This window comes from Leguminivora glycinivorella, chromosome 11 (assembly GCF_023078275.1).
Source record: "Leguminivora glycinivorella isolate SPB_JAAS2020 chromosome 11, LegGlyc_1.1, whole genome shotgun sequence".
Classification (NCBI taxonomy): domain Eukaryota; kingdom Metazoa; phylum Arthropoda; class Insecta; order Lepidoptera; family Tortricidae; genus Leguminivora; species Leguminivora glycinivorella.
Genome location: NC_062981.1, coordinates 7,824,846 through 7,844,279, shown reverse-complemented (window position 1 = coordinate 7,844,279; position 19,434 = coordinate 7,824,846). Strand labels below are relative to the sequence as shown.

At 39.1% G+C, this 19,434-nt stretch overlaps 1 protein-coding gene across 1 annotated transcript in view; it reads left to right on the top strand.

Moving 5' to 3' along the window:
* The window catches only part of LOC125230803 (MOXD1 homolog 1-like), a 132,136-nt gene that overhangs the window by 105,905 nt on the left and 6,797 nt on the right, over positions 1 to 19,434 (top strand). Inside the window, exons 3-9 of the mRNA XM_048136026.1 lie at positions 7,886 to 8,035; positions 10,245 to 10,403; positions 11,969 to 12,281; positions 14,480 to 14,581; positions 15,842 to 16,005; positions 16,937 to 17,053; positions 17,640 to 17,786. Coding sequence (XP_047991983.1) covers positions 7,886 to 8,035; positions 10,245 to 10,403; positions 11,969 to 12,281; positions 14,480 to 14,581; positions 15,842 to 16,005; positions 16,937 to 17,053; positions 17,640 to 17,786 — 1,152 coding nt within the window. The remainder of the gene's footprint in view (positions 1 to 7,885; positions 8,036 to 10,244; positions 10,404 to 11,968; positions 12,282 to 14,479; positions 14,582 to 15,841; positions 16,006 to 16,936; positions 17,054 to 17,639; positions 17,787 to 19,434) is intronic.

The following is a 19,434-nucleotide window of genomic DNA, read 5'->3' as shown; positions in this document are numbered from 1 at the left end:
AATACAGTAAAAATAATTTTGTTATCCTATGAAAGTTTAAAAAGAACGAAAGAATTTTATTTGCGACTGATTATTTTAGTAAAATTTACTTGTTACCTGGTAAAAATGTTGATTTCTAAGTTTTCAACTTTTGGTTTATTAATCGCGAAGCAAAATACCATCATATTTCTCATATTATGCTGAAAACATACGAAAAAAGTTACTATTTGGGTACTTTTAATCCTCAAGGCCAATCCGGCCGGATCCGGCCGGATCCGCCGGATTGAGACCAAAATCCGGCCGGATCCGGCCGGATTGGATATCAGACCGGATTGCAATCCCTAGTTATAAAGAAACTTTATACGTGAAGTTTGTTGAGAGTTTGAATTATTATTATATTTTGGGACCAGGATGAGGTTCTGGTTCTCATGATGATGGAGTCAGGCAGGAGATGTTCAACAGAACTGCTATTCTACTTATCATAACTCCACCATGTTTGGGCTCATTAGATTTGGGCTGATGAGCACCATCGATCTAGATGAGGTTCAAGGTCTCATGACGGGGTCAGGAGGTGGCCAACAGAACTGCTATTCTCCTCATCATAACCCCATCATGTTCGGGCTCATTAGATTTGGGCTGACGAGCACCATCGAACTAGATGAGGTCCAAGGTCTCATGATGGAGTCAGGAGGTGGTCAACAGAACTGCTATTCTCCTCATCATAACCCCATCATGTTTAGGCTCATTAGATTTGGGCTGACGAGCACCATCGAACTAGATGAGGTCCAGGGTCTCATGATGGAGTCAGGAGGTGGTCAACAGAACTGCTATTCTCCTCATCATAACCCCATCATGTTTGGGCTCATTAGATTTGGGCTGACGAGCACCACCGAACTAGATGAGGTCCAAGGTCTTATGACGGGGTCAGGAGGTGGCCAACAGAACTGCTATTCTCCTCATCATAACCCCATCATGTTCGGGCTCATTAGATTTGGGCTGACGAGCACCATCGAACTAGATGAGGTCCAAGGTCTCATGATGGAGTCAGGAGGTGGTCAACAGAACTGCTATTCTCCTCATCATAACCCCATCATGTTTGGGCTCATTAGATTTGGGCTGACGAGCACCATCGAACTAGATTAGGTCCAGGGTCTCATGATGGAGTCAGGAGGTGGCCAACAGAACTGCTATTCTCCTCATCATAATCCCATCATGTTCGGGCTCATTAGATTTGGGCTGACGAGCACCATCGAACTAGACGAGGTCCAAGTTCTCATGATGGAGTCAGGAGGTGGTCAACAGAACTGCTATTCTCCTCATCATAACCCCATCATGTTTGGGCTCATTATAAATATGTGGAAGGTCGTTAATTATAATAAATGTTTTATTAGGGTACCCCTACATGTAAAGAGGGGGCAGATATTTTTTTTCATTTCACCCCCAACGTGTGATATATTGTTAGATAGGTATTTAAAAATGAATTAGGTTTTACTAAGATCGATTTTTGATTAACTTTTGAACCATAAAAATATGAAAAAAATCACAAAAGTAGAACTTTACAAAGACTTTCTTTGAAAATTTGTTTTGAACTTTATAGGTTAGTTTTTGAGAAAAATACGGAAAACTACGGAACCCTACACTGAGCGTGGCCCGACACGCTTTTGGCCGGTTTTTATTTTATTTTAATACTTTTCTGTGCTATTCATACATAGCCACCCTAGGGGATTCAGTATTGACAGCTTCTTTTTTTTCTTTCTGCATATATTTGTTTCCGCTTTTAAGTTTATTGTAAATAAGACTGCTTGCACTTACATTGAGATTATAATTACATAATGCTATTAAATTAAATCTAATGAAGCGTTGTTTTATTTCCTAAATCTCAAAACCCTTTAAATCGAATATGTATAGTAATGAGCAAAAATTTTACCGCAGGCTTTCCAAACCGACGATGCTTGATCAGCTACTTTTAGAACAAACATGTACACCGTGTCCAATAAGTCCGAATACTCACATTTTACCTCAGTTCTAAAGATATAGGGATCACAGGCCATCAAATTCTTATTTAAACTGAAGAGTATATTCCTTTTAATAAAATACAAGCACAAAGTTCATGAAATTTCCGAAGTGTCTAAGAAAAACAAAGAGGTAAAGTGCCAACAAAATACTTGCTCGGCACGCAGGTGACGAGTTATTTTTTATAAGCAGAATCTGTATGTGATAAAACAGACGCCACGTGTCCAAAATAAACTATTATGGGTACCGAGGATAGATAACGTTTCGGGCAACTAGAAAAATGTGCCTAGGTTCCAGAGCTCACCATCGGCCCAGGTGTGGGATGCAGTATGTAAGCGAGGTAAACTACCTTCAGTACTTACAGATAAAAGCGTTAAAATCAACGTTTTTTTCTTTAAAACCAAGGTTTTGGAGAAAAAATGCCTTAAAGTTAAAAAGGATGCTTGGGAATGAGTATCATGTGTCCCAACAAGACGCACCTCCAGCACATTCGGCAAATGGTATTCTAGCGTAGTTTCAGACTAATTTGGCAGTTTTTTATCCGAAACATGAGTGGCCACCCAGGCCTCCAGGTTTAGGCGTATTAGACTACTTTGTATGGTCATACATGCTTTGAAGACTAAATTTTTATAAAATCATAAACCTAGATCATTTCAAAAAGATTATTGAGAGTATTTGGGATGAAATGTGAAGAAAACGGTGCGTGCCGCGTGTGATCCGTTTGAGAAGCGTTTGAGGCTGGTAAACAAGTTAATGCTGGAGTTATTCCAAAACATTTGTTGTGAATGTAGTAAATAAGAGTGCCATTCATAAAATATAATAATAATGTAGTAACTATTTGTTTATTTTGTTTTATTGGCTATTTGTGCTGTATTCAAACTTATTGGACACGGTGTACATATTTTGATTTTCACCCTTTAAAATGTTTCTAAGACGCAACGTTTTGCAAATTTGGTCACGTCATGCACAGTTAAACTGTGGAATGAATTGTCGTTAGCGGTATTTCCGGACCAATGCGACCATCAAACCTTCAAGAAAAGAGCGTACATCCATCTTAAAGGCCGGCAACGCACCTCCAACACTTCTGGTGCTTCTGGTGTCCATGGGCGGCAGTGATCGCTTACCATCAGGCAGCCTATCTGCTCGTTTGCCTCCTATCCCATAAAAAAAACGTTTAATATTTTTTAAGAAAAAAAAAAACCGCCGCCTTTCGGGTTGTGGTGAAAGCTACTTGCGAATGTTGGATTATGTAGAAATGTGTAGGTATTTTTTAAAACTGCTTTTAATGCTTTAATTATTTGATGGCAACACAAATCAATATACGTATAACGCTAAGGTTTGAGGAGTTTCTCAATTCCTCATGAATCCGATTATAAGAAATCGAAGCTTGACAAACTTTGACTTGAAAACTCAATAATTATGCTTAACAAACATAACTAAATAAATGTCACAGTTCTGAACTTAAATGCATGCTTTTCTTACAAAAATACCAAAGTCACTATGAGTGTGCCGTTCAGATTTGAGGAGTTCGGTTCTGACCATCATCAGCAGTTCCACTGCACCAAATGTCACTGTTCTGGACGTAAGTGCATGCTGTTCTTATAAAAATACCAAAGTCACTATAAGCGTGCCGTTCAGATTTGAAGAGTTTGGTTCTGAGTGTTCTGACCATCATCAGCAGTTCCACTGCACCAAATATCACTGTTCTGGACTGGACGTAAGTGCATGATGTTCTTATAAGAATACCAAAGTCACTATAAGTGTTCCGTTCAGATTTGAGAAGATCGGTTCTGATCTGACCATCATCAGCAGTTCCACTGCACCAAATGTCACTGTTCTGGAGGAAAGTGCATGCTGTTCTTATAAAAATACCAAAGTCACTATAAGCGTGCCGTTCAGATTTGAGAAGTTCCGTTCTGGCCATCATCAGCAGTTCCACTGCACCAAATGTCACTGTTCCGTACCTAAATGCATGCTGTTCCTTTAAAAACACAAAAATCACCATACGTATGCCTTTCAGATTCGAGGAGTTCCCTCGATTACTCCAGGATCCCATCATCAGAACTGGGTTCTGAGAAAAATGGGACCAATCTGTATTCATATACATTCAATATTTTTTTTAATCGGTCCAGTAACAACGGAGATATCGAGGAACAAACATAAAAAAATGAAAAAAATAAATAAACATACAGACGAATTGAGAACCTCGCCTCAAATCTCTCAGATTTGAGGCGACGGTTAAAAAGTGACACATCATGAGCAGTTCCAATGCACCAAATGTCACTGTTCTGGACGTAAGTGCATGCTGTTCTTATAAAAATATGAAAGTCACTATAACTGTGATAATTTCCGAAAATATTAATATTATCAAAAAACGATCTTAGTAAACCCTTATTCTTCTTCTTAAATACCTATCCAAAAATATATCACACGTTGGGGTTGGAATGAAAAAAAAAATCAGCCCCCACTTTAGGGTCCCCCCACATCTAGCGTCTCGCGAACGTCGTCGCCTTTCCAACGCACGCGCGGCGTCGACGCCGCGCTCCCGCAGCGCCGACGCGACGTTGCGGCGCCTCTCGAACGTCTACGTCGCAGTGGCGTCCGCGCGGCGTCGACGCCGCGCCAACGCCGCGCCCGCGTAGCGCCGCCGCGATGCCAGCGGCTACCAACGTCCAGCTAGGGCTTCCAATACCGGGATCCCAATATCTTGGGATTTTTGGGGTAGATTTCGAAACCGATATATAATTTTGTAATCGGAATCCCAGTATTTTTAGTAACTAACAAATTATGGCAAATAAACGTAAACTACTAATCAAAAACCTTAAATTTGTGCATCATGACGGTCGCTAGACGCGTAAATATTGCTTTTTGCGCTCGTTTCTTCGACACATTCTCTGTTTAGTGTTTTTACAATATTTCTATGAAATGACAGTTTTTCCGATGAAGAGGAAGCAATACGTCAAACGTAGTTGATACAACACAGGCCACAGACCCTCTGTAAACAAGTTGATGCACCTACATTATAGAAATAACTTTTCAAAAAATTGGTTAAGGCATACGAACTAACGTATAAACTGCTTTTGATTTACTGCCACTGACGTCGAGAGGGCGCGGCGCTAACGCGGCGTCGACGCCGCGCGGACGTCACTGCGACGTCGACGTTCGAGAGGCGCCGCAACGTCGCGTCGGCGCTGCGGAAGCGCGGCGTCGACGCCGCGCGGGCGTTGGAGAGGCGACGACGTTCGCGAGACGCTAGATGTGGGGGGACCCTTACACTTTACACTAATAAAACATTTTTTTCCATTTTTCATTTTTGCACTTTGTTGACGTGATTGATTTTTTTTTTTTTTTTATGGGATAGGAGGCAAACGAGCAGACAGGTCGCCTGATGGTAAGCGATCACCGCCGCCCATGGACACCCGAAACACCAGAGGTGTTGGAGGTGCGTTGCCGGCCTTTAAGATGGGTGTACGCTCTTTTCTTGAAGATTTGAAGGTCGTATCGGTCCGGAAATACCGCAGGCGACAATTCATTCCATATTATACATATTGTTACTAAATTTCAGCTTTCTAGTGCTTACGGTTACTGAGATTATCCGCGGACGGACGGACGGACGGACGGACGGACGGATGGACAGACAGACATGGCGAAACTATAAGAGTTCCTAGTTGACTACGGAACCCTAAAAAACAGAAATCACTATTAAACTATTCTCTAATTTCAAGTTCCTAACTAAAATTTTCCTAATAAAAAAAAAACAAATTGATCCCGCTACAAACTTTCATCCCCTTTTTCTCTCTACTAGGGGTGTAAATTTTCATAATCGATTCTTATCTCTTCGAAATTTTGTTAATGCAATCTATACAAATTTCGACTTTCTAGCTTTCGTAGTTTCGGCTCAGCGGTGTTGGTTGTTGAATCAATCAATTAGGAAACCTAAATTTATATATGTACATGTAGACTAATACTATACTTTTACTACATTCATATAAGTACCTTATTTACTACTACCATACCATGAATATGAAATTAAATAAAGAGTCCCCATATAAAATTGAAAATTATGTTATTAGCAATTTAATTCAAAACTATCAAGATTATTCGTGTCTGCGTTGAAACGCGCGTTGAGTTGCCGGTGCTCGCGTACCGAGCGCCAACGCCATCTATCGATGGCCGTTTCGTGAAATTGATGAGCGCTCTAAGGAGTAAGGGGTCTTAAGTTTTATAATAGAGTTCCATGCCTCAAAGGTTCTTATATTTTTCGTGTAGCACTCGTAAGTCCGTTTTCACATTATCCGATCCGGTGTCGGATTTCAATATAAAAAATCCAAAATGGCGCCTGTAATGTATGGGATATCGGTCCGACATCCGATATGGGATCGGATAATGTGAAAACACACTAAGGATCATTTTATCAGAATATCTGTAGGATTGCATATGTTTTTGATTTCTACTAAGTTTGATGCTTTACAAACTTCAAAAGAGAAATCTTGATATGATGGAAATAATAGTGATATTTATGTGACTTTCGACTAAGACGATTTTCGAAATTACCCCAATACACCCTATTTTAATTAATTTTGTTTAATATAAATAATAAGATGAAGTAATACAGTTAATGACATTGATTAGTTCGACTATAGAAGAATATTTTATTGAATTTTACGTTTTCACCTAATACGAGAAATTTCCAGTATTTTGAAAGTTTTGGATATAGTTAAGGCTTAATAAAACTACTGCATCACTGCACTTTATATTCGGAATTGCCAAGAAAAATGTTTATTCAGCAAAATTCAAATAAACGGAAATGTACAGAATCGTCTCCATCGTCAGCGTTACCTGTTTGACGCCTCGTCATATTTATGGCAACTGCCTTCAATTTCCTGTGCAAATGTAAAAGAATCTCCCAAATAGAAAACCTTACGAGCCATGAAAGTATACGGTCTATGAAAAGAGATATTTATGAATAAAACGAAGGGGCTGACGTAAAATGTTATGTTTATCATCATTATTTATAACGGGCGCAAGACACGGGCTGTCAGAAAAATCGGTCCCTTGCCTTTATCCGCAGTTTTTCATAATTTATGCTTGCCTTATTTTAGAAAGCTAGGTACTAGAAAGGTAATTTTAACGACATAAAAACACAACACGAGTCTTAGGCACATGTCCCAAAGCGAGTAAGCGATAGGCTATCGGCTACACGAAACGAACAAAAGATAGTCGCACCCATGTAAATAAAAGAGCCATAAGGAGCGGGGCAAATCTCGCAATATTTGCTTTATTAAATAGATTGTCCTGTTGTATATATGGTAGGCTTGTTCTTGTAGAACTCAAAATCATAATGTAATAATGAAAAAAATGGATTACTTACAATTGTTCCCCAATCGAGATTTGCCCCGCTGTACCTTAAGGATGTTAAATTTGTAAAAGATCCGCTGCACACTAGATGTGTCAGTATGCGTGCGCTAAAATTTTGGAGCCGTCACGTCACGTCAAGTGTTTTGTCACTCATAAGTGCATAATACAGTGAACTGCAAATTGCATGGAGAAAATATGAATGAATTCATTGGTAGATTCGCCATGCACTTTTGCAGCTCATTTTTACAATACGACGAGCACGCACACGCAGCCAATGTGTACAAAATAGGGTCATTTTAAAGCGCCCTCCACGCCGCGAACGCGAGTGTGGATTCGATACGCAGAAAGTTCCATACTCATGTAGAACTTTCGAGGGCGCTTAAGGTTTTAAACATGTGACGTTCCATGCCTGAAGGAATTTTGTCAGAATACCTATTGTAGTTCAGGACATTGCACTTAAAGCATTACCTTAGGACTCTTCTGTAATAAAAATCCCGAAACAATATGTTTTAACAATAATCTTATTCTATTTCAGGATTGCCACGGACTAACGTTCGAAGACAGAGCCGTGGCGGACGAAGTTCAGAACGTCGAGCTGATCTCCGGATACCAGAATGCTACGCACACAACTGTCGAGTTCAGAAGGATGCTGGACACGTGTGACGTGCAGGACTTTGTTATTGGTGTGAGTATATTTATCTCATAATAAGTTTTTTTTTTGCAAAAATTTCATTTTTGGCACAAGCTTTTATCGCCGACTGTACTCTTCTTTCAACAGTCATCTACTGCTCTCCGATACATTTCTAAAACCCCTTACTCGATGGGGATACGACGTTTCATAACAGAGTTCCTATGACCATCTTTCTGCTCCATCATCAGATCAGCTCCATGATACTATAATATTGCATTGTCATGTGATTTACATAAGTGTGCAAAATTTCAGCTCAATCGGAAACCGGGAAATGGGGAAATTTAGCTTCTACGTTTTGACCCAAACTAACATACCTAATACTAACAAGGCAAGTTGATTAAAAGCTTGTAAGAAGTACAGCCAGTAGGCCCAGCACATGATTGCCGCGACAGTATGTCGCCGCGAGATAGACTACCTGTCCTTATGTCATTAATACAGTTAGAAGAAGACATGTCATCTGGCTAGCTTGTAGATGTTGACGATCGCGCATCGTAGCGATCGAAAAGCAACTGTCACTGTTTAATATGGAAGAGTGACATAGGGACAAAGCGTTTCGTTTTCGAAGCGATATCGATTGTGACCCTATACTTACATACTTTTCATACTTTTCAAAGATCATCAGGCATACTTTTTGGGATCCAATTATTTTTCATAACAAAACTGACAGATGAATATTTATCTCTACTCCACAAGTAATTGGGTATCTACATACATTTCTGAACACCTTCACTTCAATATCATACCATCTATCAAGAAGGGGAGAAATTCGATGAGACAAAAGCAGACGACTAAAAAAAACTAATTAGCCCGTCAGTTAGATTATCAAAGAATTTTAGACACGTATTTTTTCTTTTTTCTCCTAAACGAAAAATTACGACGGTACAGTGCGTTGAAGTTGCGCGTGAAGTCACGCCTAGGTACAATTTTTACTTAGAAGTGACGTCACAAGCCCCCACTCCGGAACTTTAATGCTCTATATCTTTGTTCATTAATTAGAAAAAGCGAAAAATATGTGTTCATCAGTATTATTGGACGATCTAACTGACGGACTAAACAGAATGCCATTATTTTATGTAGTCGTCATCCCTATTTGAGACTACATCCGTTACTCGCATATCAGTGATGAAATATCGGGAAAGCATGTGTGACAACATGCTTCGAAAAGGCAACGCCATTGACCCTATTTTGATGCATGTGTCCCATCGAACATAAACCATCTTATCTATGAATAAACCAAATTGAAGGCAGTCATTAGCCCACCCCTCTTATACTTACATAGTTCATGCTCTGAATGCAAATCAGGCTCGTTATCTCCGAAGATTCACTTTGCCGGAGATGGGTAATTGCTTTATCAATCAGGCCTGCCTGGTGAATTTTAGAAACATTTTGCTTAGGCGAAATATTTTGGTAATTCAGATTCCACATTTTACTCTCGTTATGTAGTGATGAAAATATATTGAGTTCTCACTTAGAAAGGTTTCCGATGGAATATCCAATCAACAACTACATATAATTATTGATACGATAGATAACATCGCTGTCTATATCCGTTACAGACAAAATCCCCAACACGTGTTTAAAAATTAGATTATAATAAGAAACATCTAAAAAAAATTACTCTTAAGTTTGTGTCACTATGTACACGCTTTTAGATAGATAGATTCATATTGTCATCACTTCGTCATTCACACGTTAATTTAATTAATTATGATAGTTAAAATATCGTATTTTTTGTTGTCGTGACTGTTGAAATATCGAACCCATGTGTTCTTAATGATTAATTAAGACTCTTCTTAATTAATCATAGCTATATTATATCTCTATAAAGGGTTATTTTTTGGTTGACTTAAAAAACTGTAATCGTACCCCAACAGTTCCATGCAAGGGCCTAAAGTATATATAGATCTAATAATAAAATGTGATCCTTAAATTCAACGAATCGTACTAAAGTGTGACTGAATATTTAAGCATTATCGAGAGGGCGCTGTTAATCTCCTGTATGTGGTGACAGTTAAATATTAATACTAGGAAAATTAAGATCTCTTGAAATACTGTATCATGTATTTCTGGCCAGGCTTTAAGACATGTACTGTCTAATCACGGGGATATAATTTTACGATTATTTATTTATAGAAAAACGACACTGTTAGAGTAGATTGTCTTACCACAAGCTCTTAATTTAATTTCTTTTTTATTTCCACAGGACGACACAATGCAAGTACTCTGGGCGCTGGGTCCCGATGGTTCTGACGGAGAACTGCCGAGACACGTCAAAAGTGGTTCCAGGCCTCTTAGACTGCTACTGCCCGTGTCCAAGCCAGAGACTATACCTTTGAGGCACTGGGACGTGAGGATAAATAATGTAAGTAATCTTAGTTTTTAACAACCGCTCACCGCTACGCTTAAGTGGAACTGGGTTGGACATGTCTGCCGCATGCACTGAACGGTGGGCCAAAATGGTCACCGAGTGGGACCCACGGAACACCGAAGAAGGCGCAGGCCGGGGTTCATGCAGACCGAAAAAGAAATGGCGGGATGACTTGGTTGCATTCTATCCACATTGGCATTGTATACAAGTGACAGGGTTGAGTGGAAGAAGCGAGGGGAGGCCTTTGCCCAGCAGTGGGACACTACACCAGGCTGGTAAAAAAACATAGTTTTTACCAACTTCAAATAGGAAGAGGTTCTTACTTGGGAACTTTTCATCAATTACTCAAGGATGGGTGGACTGCTAGGTCTAAAGTAGCTCTCGACCATTCAGGCTACAGATGCACTATATGTTAACCGATCATTCGAAAACATAAAACAGATAGATTGTAGAAATGTGTATAAGCTCTCAAAATTGTAATGGTTATTGGTTAATTAGTGGAAATTGTCGATGAAGACATTACGACTATTGTCTCAAGTCGATCTCTTTAAGCCTATTGTTTGTATTTGTTATATACCTAAGTGAGTCAAACACCCTTGTCTATAAATAAGTAGTCTTTCAGTTAGTTCAGCGACCCCTAAATAATTACTCGTTTGATTTGTTATTTTCCTTATTCGCGGAAACAATAAAGCAGGTAACAATATATTTTATGTGAAAACAAAACTCTAGACAATGATGAACGTATTTTGTTACACATTAATTACATTATATTTGTAACGTGATATCATGCAGTCCATACCAGGTATTTTTCTTCGCAAAAATATGTTTTCATTGTTACTTGTTTTAGATTTTTTACTTTTTAATGTAAAACTGAGAGGCGATCAGCAAGACTTTTAATATTTCTCTCTGCCGTTATAGTTCTCATTTATAAAGCACTAGCTTTAGCCCGCGGCTTCGCCCTCTCCTAAATTACTTATAATATTAGTTATAGACACCGTGTATCTAAAGGACGCTCCACGGGTTAAATACGAAAATTGCGTAATGCTTCATACATACTTCCACCCACCATTTTAGGGAAGTGGGGTGTTAGAAACAGACAAAAAGTAGCCTCTGTCACTCTCCATTCCTTCAACTATCTCCACTAAAATCACGTCAATTCGTCTCTCCGTTTTGCCGTGAAAGACGGACAAACAAACAGACACACACACACTTTCCCATTTATAACTTAAGTATTAATGCTTATAATTACTTAAGTATTAATGCAGCAATAATAAATACCTGGTGAAGTAAAAAACATAATGTAACATACCAAAGGCTAATGTTTAGCTATAGGTACATACATACGTATAAATTCACGCCTCATGAAACTGCCTAATTTTTAGTGCTATTCTAAGGAATTACCGTGTTGAAAGGAACTAAAATTACACCGCAGTGACAGGTTGCTAGCCCATTGCCCACATCACAATTAAACCCTGATCCTACACTCAACTTATGTCAGCCACAGAAGTAAAAGGGAAATTTTTATCTACTTTTCTAATAATACACTATATTCTGTCCAGCTCACAATACCCCACGACATGGCAACTCTCTTCTGGTGCAAGATCTTCAAGGCACCCGACTTACCCATGAAGCACCATATCGTAGGCTACCAGCCCCTGATCGACAGCCGACCAATCAGAGACGGAGTCCCCGTGTTAGAGAAGAACAGCAACTCCCCAGTCCATCATATGGTCCTGTACGAGTGTGCGGAGGACCCAGACCAGCATTTGTGGAAGGAGTGGGCGAACCAGGATGGGTTCTATGGGCCGAGTCGGCCCAGTGAGTGGGCTACTTGTGTTACGCCGGTTGCTGCTTGGGCTATTGGGTCTAAAGGTAAGTTATTTAATAAAAACCAATATTGCAATAATGCTTGGCCATAAAGGAGGGAAGAACACTAACTCCCCAGTCCATCATATGGTCCTGTACGAGTGTGCGGAGGACCCAGACCAGCATTTGTGGCAGGAGTGGGCGAACCAGGATGGGTTCTATGGACCGAGTCGGCCCAGTCAGTGGGCTACTTGTGTCACGCCGGTTGCAGCTTGGGCTATTGGATCTAAAGGTAAGTTATTTAATAAAAACCAATATTGCAATAATGCTTGGCCATAAAGGAGGGAAGAACACTAACTCCCCAGTCCATCATATGGTCCTGTACGAGTGTGCGGAGGACCTAGACCAGCATTTATGGAAGGAATGGGCGAACCAGGATGGGTTCTATGGGCCGAGTCGGCCCAGTGAGTGGGCTACTTGTGTTACGCCGGTTGCAGGCAGAACAATGTTACAATGCTTGTTCATAAGATACACGTACTTAAATTTCGAGACACGAGTTATTCTCACGTTTCCTTTTTTTAATACTGTAGCATTTTATCTGTAGTAGTAAACAATCATACGGCATATAATTTTGTTTTTGACCCTGTAGCTAGCTAACCTTGCCTTAACTAGAATCACGTGTATTATGCCTTAGAAGGCTTAAAATTTGTCTGCTTGTCTATTGCATTTTAAAAGAAGTTTCTCATTTATGCATCCCGATTAGAGAACAAACAATGTCGATGATTTTGTCGGCCTTAGCTAGAAAATAGGAACATTATAGTTTAGAACAAGTACAAATTGAATATGCCATTCAGTGAGACATAAATTCGCGGTTTTGCATAACATTTTCAAAATGTTCAATTGTTTGTGGCGTTTAGTATTAAACATAAAATAACGATTGACAAACCGCAAAGCCATTGCATCCAATGCGGTTTCATGTATCACCAATTAGGTGTACCAACATTCGAAACTAAAAGAGCTTAAGCGTCATCTGTTGTAGTATACATAAGACCTTTTGAACTTGGGATAGTTATAGAGGTATTCCAACGTACTAAGTCAAAACAGCTTAAGCGCCATCTATGTTAGTATACGTAAGCCCTTTTTGGGTTTTGGGTAGGAATAAGTGTGCCGGAAAAACGGGTAGGGCTTCTATGATTTATTATTGGTTGCAAGTTTGACAATCATTCGATTTTCGAAAATCGAAAACGAAGTTTACAAAATAGTATTTTATGCAACTGGTGGTTAAAAGAGGTCAAAAAAGGCGAGTGGCGTGGGTAACAATTTGAGGCGGAGCCGAAAATTGTTAATAAAGACGCCACGAGCATTTTTTGACTCAGTTAAACACCGTTGCATACAATACTTTTTCTACGACCAAGCACTTACTTTGAAAGAAAATTATAAATTCAATAAATACCTACTTTCAGTCATCTTAGTTATCTAGTGGACCACCTACCATTTCGAATATGCAGTTTGAGTGCAAACATGAAAATAAAACTGTCTATGGTACATGGTTCTTTGAAGCCTGGCCACTAAGACGAATCGAGTCGAGTTGAATCGAGTTCTCATACATTTGAATGCGATTCGACGCGTCGCCAATGATCGCAGCAGAAAACGAACGAGTCTCGACTCTGCGAATGCCAGGCTTTATCTGACATTCTAAGGTTGGCAACAATGTACCTATTTCATACAATATTTTAATTTTCTACGATGAAGTGATTGGTTTGTTAAGTTGGTAGCAATGTATTTACTGAACTGTAACAGCTATATCGTGCTACTGCTACTAAATGTTTTCAGGGTATAGACTAGATAGACTTGTCCTGACATCTTTTATGTAGGGGTTTAAAGTACTATGCACGACCTTGTAAGTCACGAATAACCGTACGGGAGTAGAAAAACATGCTTTAAGATACGCTGTTGAATGTGCAGTGAAAACTTCGGTTACTTATCTTTTCACATACTTATTTATGAATAATATTGAATGAATATATTTTATTAAATGACATCGGGTTCTATTAGATTTTCATTATGTTAAGTACCTTTTAAGTGTTACTTCCGTGACGAAGGCTAAACTCTTCGTAAAATCAATATTGATCACTCCCCTCCTACTTTGCAAATCTAATTGTACCTAAACTTGAACAAATGATCATTGTACTTTCTTCACTTATACCTCACTGTATTTTAAACTTTGTCAATAAGTTTTAAGGTGTGTTTTGGTTGTATTTCAGGTGAATTCCTTCCGGAGAACGTTGGCATCCCGCTGGGTGAGAAAACGGGCGTGTCGTTCTACATGCTGGAGGTTCATTATGACAATCAGGCGCTGCATGAAGGTGGGTTCATTAAACTACACCTAAGAAGGTCACGATTTATTTAATCTTTATTTACATGAACATATTTATATAATTATATTTTTGACGACCGGTCTGGCGCAGTCGGTAGTGACCCTGCCTGCGGCGCCGCGGTCCCGGGTTCGAATCCCGGTAAGGGCATTTATTTTTGTGATGAGCACAGATATTTGTTCCTGAGTCATGGATGTTTTCTATGTATATAAGTATTTGTATATTATATGTATATCGTTGTCTGAGTACCCACAACACAAGCCTTCTTGAGCTTACCGTGGGACTCAGTCAATCTGTGTAAGCATGTCCTATAATATTTATTTATTTATATAAGAAACTAAGACTAAAGATGTCTAAAATACGCCCTTGAGGCATGGTACCAAGGATACTGGCGATATTTCACTGTATCGCAATGCTGATACGTTGTGCGAGGAAGTCGCCAGCTCTTCGGTCACCAGTTACCTCAACCAGATGCTTTGCGATTTCTGTGAACAACTTGTTCGCGCTGGGACCCCATGGACCTAGGTCCATGGTTGGTTAAACTCTAGAGTTTCTACGCCAAAAGGTACAAAAGGGTATTCTTTGCCAAGACTTTTGTATTTATTACGTTTCAAAATTTCGGCACTTTCTGCCGCTGGTCACGATTTAGTTAACGTTCAACCCCTTAGTTGCTAAAAGTGGCACTTAATCCCTTTGGAATGGAGTGAGTTTATGTATGTATCTAATGGTGCAGAAATACAGTGGACATAGTAGGCATAAAAGGACAGTGAAATAATGTTTTTTGAAAGCCAGGATCCTCCATACTCATGTGAAAAGTACTGAAAACAGTAAAAGTATCTATATTGCTACTAACTCGTTAATTTTTTTTTTTAAGTTTTAGGAGCGTTATCCGAAAAGTAACTTGCTGAAGACTGTTGTCCCTTTCTAAATTAGTCCCTCAGTCACCTTTTTTTTCGATTTAAAATTGCTTGAAAATACAGGTAGAATTCTAAAAGAGCTATGGTGGTTGAAAGGTGCCACAAACGCACTGCAAAATTGCCCAATGCTACCTAAACCTGGTGTTCAAGAAATTTCATGAACTTACAGTCCCTTTTATTTAAATATCATTAGAGGGACAATTTACACAAATCAACCTAGCTCTAAACTAAGCATCAGCTTGTAATAGGTCTACCCAGGACTAATTGCTTCACCTGCAAGGATCACTTGCCCAAAGATATCTGCTCAATTTAACACTATATATTTTCATTTCAGTGCTCGATAACTCCGGTATAAGAATCCACTACACACCAGCGCTTAGGGCCCACGACGCGGCCCTTTTAGGAGCGGGGGTTGGTGTATCCGCGCTGCATGTGATCCCGCCTAAACAGAAGCAGTACAGGACAGTTGGCATCTGTAGCCCTGAATGTACTAATAGTGTAAGTAGCTTTAATATTATAGCTTGACAGAGAGGGAGATAGAAAGCTCCATTAGATAGAGAGAGACAGAGATATTTTAGGAGCGGGGGTTGGTGTATCCGCGCTGCATGTGATCCCGCCTAAACAAAAGCAGTACCGGACTTTCGGAATATGTAGCCCCGAGTGTTCTAATAGTGTAAGTAGCTTTATTATTATAAATTGACAGAGAGGGAGATAGAAAGTTCCATTAGAAAGAGAGAGAGACTGAGATCTTTTTAGGAGCGGGGGCTGGAGTGTCCGCGCTTCATGTGATCCCGCCTAAACAGAAGCAGTACAGGACAGTCGGCATCTGTAGCCCTGAATGTACTGATAGTGTAAGTAGCTTTAATATTATAAATTGATAGAGAGGGAGATAGAAAGTTCCATTAGAAAGAGAGAGACTGGGATCTTTTTAGGAGCGGGGGGTTGGTGTATCCGCGCTCCACGTGATCTCGCCTAAACAAAAGCAGTACCGGACTGTTGGCATCTGTAGCCCTGAATGTGCTAATAGTGTAAGTAGCTTTATTATTATAGATTGACAGAGAGAGAGATAGAAAGTTACATTAGAAAGAGAGGGACAGAAGCAGCTTTCTAGCACTTTTCTGTGTGTAAGTACCTATATCTTATTACAAGGTTGAGAGGAAGAGAGACAGACTCATATTATAAAGAGAGAGCTTTACATACTCAGATGGAATCAATGGAAGATCGTATTGGATTTCATACAAGAAGTAAAATAATTAGTATATCTACTTCAGAATGTATACATGCACTAGGTACTTTAAAAATACTAAATTATAGTCAGTCTTTGGAGAAGCCACAAATCATAGTATAAGTTTAATATTATTAATACATTAAGTTTCAATGGATTCCATTTTCTCTAAGTAGTCTAATTAATCTTTTTTTCTTATTTCAGACCATGCCCGAAGAAGGAATAAACATCGTATCTGTCCTTCTCCATGCCCATGGCACCGCTAGAAAGATTTCATTAAAGCACGTCAGAGGAAACCACGAATTGCCGAGAATATCAGAGGTTTGTATTTTACTATATTTAGGTTATAATTTATAATTAACAAAATCAAAGGTTATTAAACAACGCCTAGTGACAAAGACGAAACAATAAATTTACACTGTGCTACATGGATTATAAGTATTATAACTTTGGTCAAATAAAACATCCCCATTCCACACGGTTCGCCATCTATTATTTCTGTTACAAAAACTTTTGCAACGCCATCTTGCGCATCCAACGCTAAGCGTAACGTCTGTAGCTTGCGTAGAAAGTAAGACAATGATGTGGTAACTACTTGCCTCGGATTTACGTCACTAGAGGGCAGTGTAATTAAATATGAGTTTTTTTGTTTCGAGTGCGAGGAAAATATACCTAATACTGTTGAGTACATGCTGTTTCTTTGTTATTTATAATAACACCGAATATGATAACTTGAAATTCATATTGGTTTATCAAGTGCTAGAAAGAGGTAGCGACATCTCTAACGCAAACAAGTACTTATACATCTCGTCTTCAACAGTTAGAGATGAACTGCAAAGACCGAAGCTATATTTTAGTTCGAAACACATCTCCTAGATGGCGCTTTAACCAACTATTTTATTTACAGGAAAACTCCTACGATGTCCATTATCAGCAGTCCCGCATCGTTCCAGGTGGCAGGAGGTTCTTGAAAGGGGACACTTTAATCACAGAGTGCACTTATGACAGTTCGAGCCGCGATAAGCCTATTTTGGGGGGTTATTCCGCGTCACAGGTAATAGTATTTTATGCAATAGGCGTTTAAAGGAGGTCAAAAAAGACGAGTGGCATGGGTAACAATTTGAGGCGAAGCCGAAAATTGTTATTAAACGCCACGAGTATTTTTTGACTCAGTTAAACACCGTTGCATACAATACTTTTTCTACGACCATGCACTTAGTTTTTCATTGTTTTCTTGAATAATTTTCGTGAAATTCACACTGTTTCCTGTATTTTGACGCAAAGGTTTGCACTGTCAGCTCAGCTGCCCAAAGCCTTCCCGCGCACGCGCGCAGTATCGTTATAACAATGCGTTGCCATGGTTACAGAGCCAAACAATTCGTTTTCAGTTTTTTCGATACTGCGCGCATGCGCTGAAAGCCGTCGGACGCTGGCTTTGGGAATAGACTTTTATGTAGGGTTTTAAAGATGTATGCACGACCCTGTAAATGACGAATAACAGTTCGGGAGTAGAAAAAGCTATTTTTGTTAACATATGACAATTATCGTGGTTGGAAGGTTAGCAAAAAGGAAATTGGCTTTAACTTTGTAGGATTTATATATGATATTACAAGTTTATTAGATTTATATTATTGGTTATTTTTTTGGAAATTTGACCACTGCGTGTAATATTATTAAAGAAACTGTCATTGCTGTTTAGATAATCTTGATTCGAATGTGTTTTAAGTTTTTTCACCACACCAACTGATAAAGGCTTACTTTGCTATTCGAAAACAGATAACAAAATTGCATTTTATCCACAAGAGTGCAAAGTAATTTCATACAAATTTTATTGGCACGTGCGGTTAAACAACAACTTTGCCCCCTTGTAAAACAAAGAACGATTATATTATGTATAACTGAACAAATTATGGACTTACCGGCATGATAAGGTCTTGTATTGTATGTTTGAGTCCATTCACTTTTTGAGTCAATATTTTTTTTTACAAAACACCACTTTTATTTTAACCAAACTAAATATGACATCCGAACCACCAGAAAATAGAAAAACTGTGTTAGTATCTCATTCAATCAACCAAAATTGCATGATTCCCATGATTCTACTTAAATTGAACTGAAATCAACTGAAATTACGGCTTTGACTGACGTGTTCCCTAAATATCCGCTTCTTGTCACTTCTGTCAAAAAGCAAAGACAGAGTGATTTTTTTAACAATCGTTTGAAGTTTATTTCAATGTATAAGAAGTTCATCTACATATTTTTATATTAATAGTCAAATAAATTGCAACAAGTTTTTCTCGAAAACTCTTTTTACTCACACACAGCAATCATTGCCGATAAAAGAGTATTGGGTTCATGTTGGAACTTTTTTCTATTTAAAAAGGGTTCATTTTTTAATGCGGGGGAGTGTGTGTAAGTGTTAAGTTCCACCATCACACCTGAACCTTGTCAGGACGTAGATGAGAGCATATCACAGAATTTACTGTACAAAACTGATCACCCTTTTTTTTAATTATAAATGGGCTTACTCTTGGCCACAGACTAGCCAAAGGCAAAGACGTGGCCTACGATGGAGTGAGCTCGCCCAGAAGATGCCTGTTTACTCTTGATTTGAAGGTCGTCGGGTTATATGAGCTCGGAAATATAGCCGCCGGCAAGGAATTCCACTCCTTGGCAGTGCGCATAAGAAAAGAAAGAAGCAA